Source organism: Spinacia oleracea, chromosome 3 (assembly GCF_020520425.1).
Source record: "Spinacia oleracea cultivar Varoflay chromosome 3, BTI_SOV_V1, whole genome shotgun sequence".
Lineage (NCBI taxonomy): Eukaryota > Viridiplantae > Streptophyta > Magnoliopsida > Caryophyllales > Amaranthaceae > Spinacia > Spinacia oleracea.
Genome location: NC_079489.1, coordinates 108,879,483 through 108,890,811, shown reverse-complemented (window position 1 = coordinate 108,890,811; position 11,329 = coordinate 108,879,483). Strand labels below are relative to the sequence as shown.

Sequence of the window (11,329 nt, the reverse complement as noted above, 5' to 3'; positions counted from 1 at the left end):
AACCATGGAACCCGAGACCTAACTGAAATGACCCGTACAAAAATCGACCTGGTACTGAATTGATCCGACTTATTCTTTACGAACTGAAATGACCCAAATCAAAGCCTACCAGACCCGAGTTTATACGACCAAACACGTTTAGAATCCGACAAGGTTTCACCTGGTCCTTTTATGACCCTAGCCGAACTTGACCAGTACCCGACAAAACTTAACCAAAGATTGACTGAACTAAATAGACCTGACCCTAATCCAATTTAAACCCAATAACTTTTGACCCAACTTAAGTTAAATCGAGTAGACACTAATTATCACGAGTCAACCTAAAATCCATATTATGACCCAATTTGACACCACTAATTTTATAAAACTAGACAAGTAGACATCCAAGGCAAGGTATAATTTAAAAGGAAACCGTGGAAAACGACGGAATAAAAATTCCGTTGTCATAATCCTTTTAAAAGAAAAAATAGGGAAAAAGAAACAAAAAATAATACAATTTTAAGACATACAAAGAAAACCGCCATTAACGAGTTTCAAGCTTTCCTTGAGATGCGTGCAGTTAATTCTTCTTCTACTATGGCAGCAGTATCAGTAGCAGCAGCAAGGAAATATAGTTTAAGCGGAATAAGAGGAGGAAGTTTCATAGTAATCTTCATTTTTATTCTTTAATATCTTTTTGACTTTCCTTTTTTTTTTTTTCTTACACTTTTCCTAATTTTTACTCAATCTTTAACTTCCTACTCATACAAACAGTACAACTCAACACCCCTTTTTGTGAGATTTAATTTATTTTCTTCCCTTTTTTGTTTTGAAGTTAATTTAATACCCAAATCAAAAATCTGATCTCATATGAAAAGGGGATTGAATTAGCTAGCTGTATTGATTGATTAGTCTCACTTTTTTCTTTGTTTCTATAACAGTGAAGATTTTCCATATTTTTGCTGTTTTTAATTTTGGTGTGATATTATTATCCGGATGCTGCAAACTTTTGTGGGATCAAATCTGGAGGATTCTGGGATTGGCTGAAGTAGGATTTTGGTTTGATGATCTGGGTGTGTTAGTTTTTTGGTTGGTGAAAGTTCAAAAAAATAAAAATAAAGTGTGTTCATGTGTGGGAGTAATCTTTGATTAATGTAAATAATAGGAATATCATTATCATCATAAATTAGTTGTGATTTCCCTCCTTTCTCAGTATTTTATGAGCTAGCAGGAGGAGGAGGAGGAGCATATATTTTCTTTATTACATTGAAAGGAGGAAGCAGAAGGAAACTTGGGATAGATCTAATAGGTGAATCTCTTTATTCCTTTTGACCATAACCCCCACCAAATTTTTTTGTTTGTGGGTTGTAGTGGATTTTTCGCAATTTGTTCGTTTTCGTGTTGTTCATGTTGAAGGAAACTTGGGATAGACCTTATTGATTGGTTATTACACTTCAGGTGGAATTGGGTTTTATTTGGGTGTTGAATTTGGAGAAATTTTGTTGTTGTGATCAATAAGGTTATTAGGGTGGTGTGTTATAAGCTTGGTCGGTGAATTCTTTGGATGGGAGTGCTTAATAGCAGCCCTTTTCTGGATCTAATTGACAAGGTTAGGTCTTGGGTTTCTTTGGGTAAAATCAGTTCTTTATCCTGCTCCTCCGATTTGGACATGGCTGAGAGCTCTTGCTGTCAGTGTGAACTTAAGTTTTCGGAGTTGTGCCACAAGTATAGCTGCCTAGGCTGTAGAAGATTGTTGTGTGCCTCTTGTGTTCGTGGAAGTGGTGCTCGTATTGTTGTTGCTACATTTAGTGGTAACAGAAATGGTGATCATTTGGAGAAAGTTATTAAGGCCTGCAAATTCTGCTCTAAACCTTCTAAGAGGCATATTGAGAAAATTTATCCCTCTGAATCTCCACGGGCAAGCCCGGAGCCACTATCACCTCCTGTGAATCGTGATAATATGGGCAGCAATGAAGTTACCCAGAGAACTGAAGACGACTGTGTTTCTCATACAACTGGATTCCAGGATCAGAACTTTTCTTCTCAGAATATGGTCTGTAGCAGAATGTTGTCTTTTGCTGGTCTTCAATCACAAATCTCCCTTCGGCACTCACCAATGCAGTAAGCTTTTGCTCTATCAAACAGTTAATTAGCTCCTAAAAGTCCAGATTTTTTTTTTTGCATTGCAAGTTCAATTATTCTATGTTTTTCATGTGATACTTAGTTTTCTTCGTCAATGCAACTCCTTGATTTGGGCGAGCCAGCGATTATTACTGTTTTTGTGTGTGTTTGTGTGTTTGATGGTGGGGTGGGTGTGTGGCTATTAGGATTTTAGTTCTAAACTCAGATAAAGTTTGCAATGTTGAAAACTACTTGGTTATGTTTTGAAGTTGTGTTGTTGTGCTATTTTTAATTTAAAAATAAATAACAATGACTTTTTTTTTTGCTATTCTCAAGGGTAATTACAAGGGATTTATATCAATTTTTTCTGGAGAAAAATAAACTTAATTTGACCATAACTAAGAACAATAGACTTTTATTCTATGTTACTCGGGCTTGGGTACTCGTTTCCGACATGGGTACGTGTCCAAGTGTCCGACTCATCTATTCGTGAAAATTTTCATGATTTTGGCAATAAATGAAGTCTCCAAGTGTCCTACCCATGTCCGAGTGTTGAGGATAACACTCGGATCCTACGCGGCTACTTGAGATGAAATGAAGAGTTCGAGTAACATAACTTCTATTATTAAATCCATATTTTCGTAATTGGTTACCAAAATTATCTTTACACATTAACTTTTTTGCAGTTTAAGATAATATTTCTGTAAGGAAACAAATAAAAGGAATTTGGACCATAAAACAGAAATAAGAAATTAAAATGAAATGTGTATACATTAAAATTAAATTGAACCTATTATAGTCAAAGCAGCAGCCTGCATTATACTAAGTATGACATTAATAGCAAATTACTATTCATCTGAAGCAAGAATTTTAAAACTAACTTTTTTAACCTTGCCCTCTCCAATTATTTAGCTAAGATCCTCCATTTCTTAAGGGGCTTCAGCCCCCCCACCCACCCCCACCCCCAGAATCTCGTAACTAAGGTCAATCTGTTACTCTAATGTTACATTTGTTTGGTTTTGAACTTTATACATTCGTTCTATGCTATTTCTCGTGACCTTTTTGCTATTGTTTTCTCTTGATAATTTTTTTTAATGTTATTATAGGAGTGATGAAGAGCCAGAGTCTGAGAGGCATTTTTTCGGCTCAGCAAGTGAATATGGCCATGACAGTTCAGATATAGACACAAATAGTCTTAGCTTTAGGAATGAGTGTTATAGTTTCAGGTCAGCAGATTCGAGTCCCTTAGATAGCCCCTCTAGGTTCAATATTAATACACCTAGGGTTGGGTGCCCTGTACAGCAAACAAAAGGCGGAAGCCCTAAACCTTACCATGACTGCCCCTCTGGCGTGGCCGTTTTTAAAGGGCTTGACAGAGGGACTGGCCATCCTGCAATTGGTGATGATAAATCTGATGAAGTTACCATCATCGACAAGGAAATTGAAGAGCTCCCTAAACCTTTGGATTTTGAAAACAATGGTCATATTTGGTTTCCTCCTCCTCCTGAGGATGATAATGACGAGGCAGAACACAATTATTTTGACTATGATGACGACGACGATGTTGTTGGAGTATCTGGTGGAGTGTTCTCTTCTACTGCCAGCCTTCCTGATTTACTATCTGCAAAAGAAAGCCAAAATCAGGAGCAGGGGAAACCGTTAAGGTCTGCAATACAAAGTCATTTCAGAGCTCTTGTTTCACAGTTATTGCAGGATGAAGGAATCAAAGTTGGCAAGGAATATGGCAGTCAAGATTGGTTGGATATTGTTAGCAATTTAGCATGGCAAGCTGCTAATTTTGTCAAGCCAGATACTAGCAAGGGAGGCAGTATGGATCCTGGAGATTATGTGAAGATTAAGTGTATAGCATCAGGAAGCCCAAACGAAAGGTATGGTAGTTTCAGAATTGCTTAATGTTCACAATTGTCAGGACCAATGGAAGCACATAGGATTGGAATTTGGAGTAGAATCTTAGAATCTAAAGATCCTATGAATTTTCTACATAATGGTAATGCTACTCTATTATGTAAAGAATAATTCATATTTCAATATCAAGATTGCTAGAAGTACAAATTAAAAAAGCTATAACTTTCTTGCATCCTATATTTTCAAACGTTTATAATGCATGCACACATATGATGATACTGTATGATCTTAAATTATCCCAAGTTCCTAACACTTTGATGTAATAGAGATTCGAATCGCCGGGCCATCTTTGCAATAGGAGAATCATATAATCTTACTATCCTATGATTGGACCGCGATAGTTTATGTCTCATATAGGTGAATTGCTCATACCGTTGGTTTTATTCCCAGCTTATTTTTCTTATTCTTTTTTTTGTTTTATGTTTTTTGTTTTCGCAGCACCTTAATAAAAGGCGTAGTTTGTACAAAGAATATTAAGCATAAGAGAATGACTTCTCAATACCAAACTCCAAGGTTATTTCTCCTAGGTGGATCGCTTGAGTACCAGAGAACTCAAAATCAGCTGGCATCATTCAATACATTGCTGGAAGAGGTTTTTTTTTTTGTGTGTAAAATTTGCCAATTACTACATAGGTCTTTAGTGACTTTGCGAATTACTACATAGCTTGTTAAAAATTGTCAATTAGTACCTAGGTGTTTAGTTATTGTTGCCAATTGCTACATTAGCTAAGTGTTAATTGTGATGTAATTAGTGGGCTAATTGGACTAAGGTAGCAATTGACAACAATAACTAAACACCTAGGTAGTAATTCGCAACTTTTAACAACCTAGGTAGTAATTCGCAAAGTCACTAAAGACCTAGGTAGTAATTTGCAAAATTTCCTTCTTTTTTTTTTTATAATTTTTCTTTGTGTATGTCCTTAGGACACCATTTTTTTAGATGCATAGTGAATTCTGCTTTCTGATCTGAGCAGGAGATGAATAATCTCAAGGTGATTGTCTCAAAGATAGAGGCCCATCGACCAAATGTTTTACTGGTTGAGAAAAGTGTGTCATCATATGCACAGGAATATCTCTTGGAAAAGGAGATATCTTTGGTTTTAAATGTTAAAAGGCCTGTATTGGAGAGGATCGCAAGGTGCACTGGAGCTTTGATAACTCCCTCTGTTGATAAAATATCGGTGGCTCGACTTGGTCATTGCGAGCTTTTCCGGTTGGAGAGGGTTTTTGAAGCACTTGAGGCTGCTAATCAGTTCAATAAGAGACCATCTAAAACCTTGATGTATTTTGAAGGTTGCCCTAGACGATTAGGTTGTACGGTAATGTTTTCAACCTACCCTGCTTCACATTTTGCTCTGCGCCTTGAGTGCATCTTTATCTTCTTTCATGTGACAAATTTTACTTGTTTACTTGTTTTATTTAATTTGTCAGGTTATATTGTAAGGTTTAGTTGTTTTTATTTAATTTGGCAGTTTGCTTTCTCTAATTACTTCCTTAAATACCATGCCAAAAAAGTGTGTTGCAAGTTTTTAAAAAGAGAGAGTATGTTTTTTTCTGCCAGTAGTGAGGATTCATGTCCTTGGTATAGTATATCTGACATTGAAACTCCTACGTTTACCTTCTCTAATTACTTCTTCAGTAACATGTGAAAAAGGTCTGTGCTTCCAGTCACCAAGATATCTTTCACAAGTTGGTTACTTGTTTTGGTAGCCGTAGCCTAGAAACAGAAGTGTGCATTTGTGGGTTGTTCGCTCTGTTATCAATTTTCTTGTTCATGAACAGTTTTGGCTCTTTAAGTTGTGATTCTGCAGCTAATTAAGTTTTTATATAAGATGGTTTCACCCCCTCAAAGAAAAATATAAGATTGTTCCAATATTAACCCTGCTGTTGCTCTGTTCTTGCTGGACTTGCCACTTGCCGGTTGTTTGCAGGAGCTAAACTAAATTGTTTCTAGCTTGTGGTTTTTCAACTGTAGGATGTATGCATATGTTCATGGGGCAGCATGCAGGAAAAATAAAATGTAGCACCTTCATTTAAGGACGATGGCATGAAAAGATATCAGAAGATGTTAAACTGGTGGCTAGAATTTGATTAGTGTTTCCAAAACAAACTGATAAAAATCCATATGATGCTCTTTAGCTTGATAGAACATGCTTGATTATAAGGAGGTTCCTAAAGCTTGGTTCTTTCGACTTTGAGGGCTGATAATACTTTTTGTGAGACAAAATTGTAAAGGAAATATAGCTTTACTTTGTCAAGTTGATGTTACATTCTTATGATGTGATGATCTATGTTGTACATTTGAATTTGAATTGCTCCATATAAGGATATTCTTGTCAAAAAGCTTTCTAGACCAGTGAAAATGGGCTATATGCTGATCTGGTTTATTGTTTGTAGTAATGCTAAGCTTAAGTCTGGTCTGCTTGATCTTTCCATCCATTAATAAAATCGCATGTGGACATATATATCTTTGAATAAATTCATTAGAAGGCATGCACAATCTTGTCAATTGACATACAAAGGTAGTTTTCTTTTCCAGTATGAAATATAAAGGCAGAAAAACGTAATTAGCATGACTTTAGCTTATGATAATATTTTAATCCGGTAGCAAAAATTCAGATTTTCTTGCTTATACAGGTGTTGCTGAAGGGTTTATGCCGAGAGGAGCTAAAGAGAATCAAGCATGTGGTTCAGTATGCAGTCTTTGCAGCTTACCATTTGTCCTTGGAGACTTCATTCCTTGCTGACGAGGGTGCTCATTTGCCTAAAATGGTACCGAAACCATCCTATTGTGAACAAACCAAGATGGCTGCTGATAATGCAACATCGACTCTCCCTTGTTCTAATGCAGTTTCTCCATCTCAGGGGTCAAGTGATGTGGTAGCTCCTTCCGAAGGATATGTAGACAAATGGGAGGGCAGCCAAAGGGATGTAACATTAGAACTTCTTAGTTTGTCGTCAGGTCTCCTGGTGGATGCTACAACAGATAAAATGACTACTATGCCTTGGGATGGCTCAGTGTCTGATGCAGCTATTGAGTTTACACCCCCTGTACGTGAAAACTACTTACTTGGATTCACTGATTCTGCTAGTGGTGTAATTGATCCTGCACAGTCTGAATTTCTTGAGAAAGTGTTACCAGATAAAGGGAAACCCAAGGAGGTGGAAAATATTGATGACAATGAAGTCTCTGGTGACTATCTTGTAGCGACTGAAAGTCAGCAGAGTATACTGGTGTCCTTTTCTAGCCGTTGTGTTGCTAAGGGAACTCTTTGTGAGCGTTCTCGGCTCTTGAGGATCAAATTTTATGGTTCATTTGACAAGCCACTTGGGAGATATCTCTGTGATGACCTTTTTCATCAGGTATGTTGTTCATCTTTCCTTTTATGCGTCACCGTAAGTTGTTATGCCAGTCTACTTATTCTAGGTTCTACAAATTTTATTCGTGGTTTTTCGCCACCTTTGTTGACATTTGAAGTTGACCTATTTTTTTTACCTATCCAGGCATCAGTGTGTCGGTCTTGTAAGGAACCTGTTGCAGCACACGTGCAATGTTATACTCACAGGCAAGGTGTTCTAACAATAAATGTTAAGCGACTGGAAACAGTAAAGCTTCCTGGAGAGCGCGATGGAAAAATATGGATGTGGCATCGGTGTCTTAGATGCGCTCAAATTGATGATGTCCCACCAGCAACCCGCAGAGTAATATTGTCTGATGCTGCCTGGGGCCTTTCTTTTGGGAAGTTCTTAGAGCTCAGCTTCTCTAACCATGCAACTGCTAATCGTGTTGCAAGCTGTGGTCATTCTCTTCAAAGAGACTGCCTCCGTTTCTACGGGTACTGGTTATGTAATAGTTGTGCCTCCCCCCCCCCCCCCCCCCCCCGCCCCCACCCCACACATTTTTTTGGTGCCTTTGCCTCTTGACAATGATGATTGCAACAAGCCAACCAATTATTTATTTGTTTCTTTTATATTTTTGGTCATAGGTTTGGAAGCGTGGTTGCGTTTTTCCATTACTCACCAATTGATATCCTCACTGTCCATCTGCCCCCTTCAGCGCTTGAGTTCAATGGCCACAGTAAGCAGGAATGGATGAAAAGAGAAGTGGAAGAGGTAATTTCTAGTTTTCTTCTGATTATCTTCTGGTTGTATCTAATGTAAGAATTTTTTCATCCGTTGTTTCTTTTGCCTTGTTCAATTGCAGCTTAAGAGTAAAATGGAAACCTTTTATGCTGAGGTGAGCAATGTACTCCATGTCATGGAGCAAAAGAGTACATTTTGCAGGAATGCTTCGACGGATGCAATTGACTTGCACAAGAACATTATGGAGTTCAAATACATCCTAGATACAGAGCGAAATCAATACTGTGTGAGTCTAAAGTATCTCAGTTAGATTCCAGTTTCATGTTCTTTTATTCAAAACTTGCATTTCTATACTTCTAGATCCAATGTGATATTAATCTCTAAAAGGTTCGTCAATTATCTTACCGGTCTCTGACATTGAACATATATCACTATGATGCTTCAATTATGTTTCTTAGTTATATCATTGTAATGTGTAAGAAAATCTGTTTTGAAGTATATTCTTTCATTAGATTTTTGCTTTGTGTCAATCAATTTCCTGTAAGAAAATCTGGCTCGTTTCTAAGCTTGGTCTGTAAACAAACAATTGAAAAGAAACCATGGAAGAAACATTATGAATGTAGTTTGTAACCTTGGATGCGTGTTCATTGCCGAATCGGTAGGCTTGATTAAGTTGGTTGATAATTTGTGCTGTATTCTTGAATCGCAGGATTTACTTCATCTGGCTATGGATGACAATTTACAGTTGGTTGAGAGATCAATTGACATTTTGGAACTAAATCAACTTCGGAGGTCTCTTTTAATTGGTTCTCATACATGGGACCGTCGGTTTTATTCTCTGGATTCTCTTCTCAATTCCGGAAGTTTCAAGTTAGAGGGTTTAGGGGATTCTGGATTTCATGAAGAGCTTAAAAATTTGAAGAATGACCCTATCAAGAATTCCAAGTTTGTTGGTGACCGGGAAGAAAAGGGAGGGTACACTGAGTCTCACTGTATTGAGTATCCACTTTCAGATTCTTTCCGACCTTCACAGCAAGAGGACTTGTATGGGGAAGAAGAAGTAACAGTTAGTGAAAATTCCTCGGAGACTCTGCACTCCCCTGCATCCAATTTGTCAGATAAAATTGATTCTGCATGGACTGGCACTGACGTAGATGCATCTGAAGCAAACCAAGTTGATAATCTGCCTCTTAAAAGGCTGATGGGTCCAGCAAGGGTTTATTCTTTTGACTCTGCTATGAGATTAGAAGAAAAGCTACTCCGAAGGTTGCATTCTGCATCACAACTGTCTGCTGTCAGGTCCTTCCATGTTTCTGGAGATGATAGAAATATGATGGTTAGAGAGCCCACTTCAAGGGTTATGCGAACATTTTCTCAAGTTAATCCGCAAGAGGTACAGTTTATACCTTCCTTCATCTCTGCATCTCATATGTTTGAAGGTTCTCGGTTACTGCTTCCACAACCAGGCCAGAGCGAGTTGGTTATTGCTGTTTACGATGATGAACCTACCAGTGTTATATCATATGCTCTTTGTTCCAAAGAGTATGAGGACTGGATCTCTGATAAGTCAAGCCAAAAGGTGGGTACTTGGAGTGGCAAAGATATCCACAGAGAGGATTCTGCAGTTTCCACTTTCTTATCCTGGCATTCTATTGGCTCTCTAGAATTAGATTACATAAACTACGGAAGTTACTGCTCTGAAGACACTTTATCAAGGAACAGTTCGTTGGTAAATGATCCTAAGAAATCTCCTCACCTGCAGATCGCTTTTGATGATGATTCTTCAGGTGGGAAAGTAAAGTTCTCTGTTACCTGTTACTTTGCTAAACAGTTTGACCTGCTTCAAGAAAAATGTTGCCCCAACAAATTGGACTTTGTGCGCTCTTTGAGCCGTTGTAGGAGATGGAGTGCACAAGGTGGTAAGAGTAATGTGTACTTTGCAAAGTCCATGGACGAGAGGTTCATAATTAAGCAAGTGACGAAGACAGAGTTGGAATCTTTCCAAGAGTTTGCAGCTGAGTATTTCAAATATTTGAATGATTCTTTAGACTCTGGAAGTCCAACTTGTCTTGCCAAAGTTCTTGGGATTTTTCAGGTTGGGCGATTTTTTTCCCTTTCTGTATTTGTTTGTACTTGACCTGTTTGGTAAGAATGTAATACTGATGTGCTTTTAATGGCAGGTTACTGTTAAACATCTGAAAGGTGGGCGTGAAACAAAAATGGATTTGATGGTGATGGAGAATCTGTTTTACAAAAGAAGTATATCAAAAATTTATGATCTCAAGGGCTCTTCTCGGTCTCGTTATAATTCTGACACAACAGGAGCTAACAAAGTGCTTCTAGATATGAATCTCCTGGAAACATTGAGAACAAATCCCATTTTTCTTGGAAGCAAGGCAAAAAGAAGACTGGAGAGAGCTGTCTGGAATGATACATCGTTTCTTGCTGTAAGTTGCTTCTGCTTTACTTTGTCCAAATAAATTCAACATGGTTTAAGTTTTAACTTAGAACCTTTCACTTATAACTTGCAGTCAGTGGACGTAATGGACTACTCATTGTTGGTCGGTGTGGATGAGGAGCGGAAAGAACTGGTACTTGGGATAATCGATTGTATGCGACAGTATACCTGGGACAAGCATCTTGAAACTTGGGTAAAGGCTTCCGGCATCCTTGGTGGTCTCAAAAATGCCTCACCAACTATCATCTCCCCTAAGCAGTACAAGAGAAGATTTCGGAAAGCAATGACGACCTACTTTCTCACCGTACCAGATCAATGGTCATCTTGACTTGCTATATTTTTCCACTTTTAACTTTGTGATTCTTTTTGGTTCACAACTCAGCTGTTAAGTTTAAGAACAAAAGACAGTTGATTTCTTGTGATACCAAGATGTTATTCTTCCTTTATTTGAGCTCTAGAAAGAAGACTCTAATTTTCTTCAACTTTTTTGAATAGGGGCACAATTTAGCCCAACATAAAAGTGCTACATATATACAATTGAGCTAAAAGGCCATGTGCAAAGTTACGTGAATAAACGTTGGTTCACATGAATGGTTCCGTTTTTTAATAGGAATAAAGTATGATTTAGGGAATGACCCCGATTCCTTTGGATCTTACAACGTGGGGCCATTGTGTCTTTGAGACACAAGCGACCAAGTGCTGTTATGTATAGAGGTGGCAAAAATTGATCCAACCTACCAACCCAACTCGAATTCAACCTAA

The 11,329-nt window shown here is 37.8% G+C and overlaps 1 protein-coding gene across 2 annotated transcripts; it reads left to right on the top strand.

Moving 5' to 3' along the window:
- The first annotated feature begins 417 nt into the window (after positions 1-417).
- LOC110803406 (putative 1-phosphatidylinositol-3-phosphate 5-kinase FAB1C) lies at positions 418-11,049 on the top strand. 2 transcript variants are annotated; one of them, XM_022008917.2, is made up of 12 exons: positions 419-2,100; positions 3,207-3,989; positions 4,465-4,618; positions 5,001-5,345; positions 6,664-6,798; positions 6,892-7,389; positions 7,531-7,862; positions 8,013-8,139; positions 8,231-8,395; positions 8,819-10,204; positions 10,290-10,556; positions 10,641-11,049. In XM_022008917.2, exons 1-12 carry the CDS (start codon positions 1,544-1,546, stop codon positions 10,893-10,895), a joined length of 5,004 nt encoding a protein of 1,667 aa, XP_021864609.1. In that variant the 5' UTR covers positions 419-1,543; the 3' UTR covers positions 10,896-11,049. The 2 variants fall into 2 exon arrangements, with proteins under 2 accessions (XP_021864607.1, XP_021864609.1); XM_022008915.2 differs by having other exon boundaries at positions 418-2,100; positions 6,664-7,389.
- The last annotated feature ends 280 nt before the right edge of the window (positions 11,050-11,329 follow it).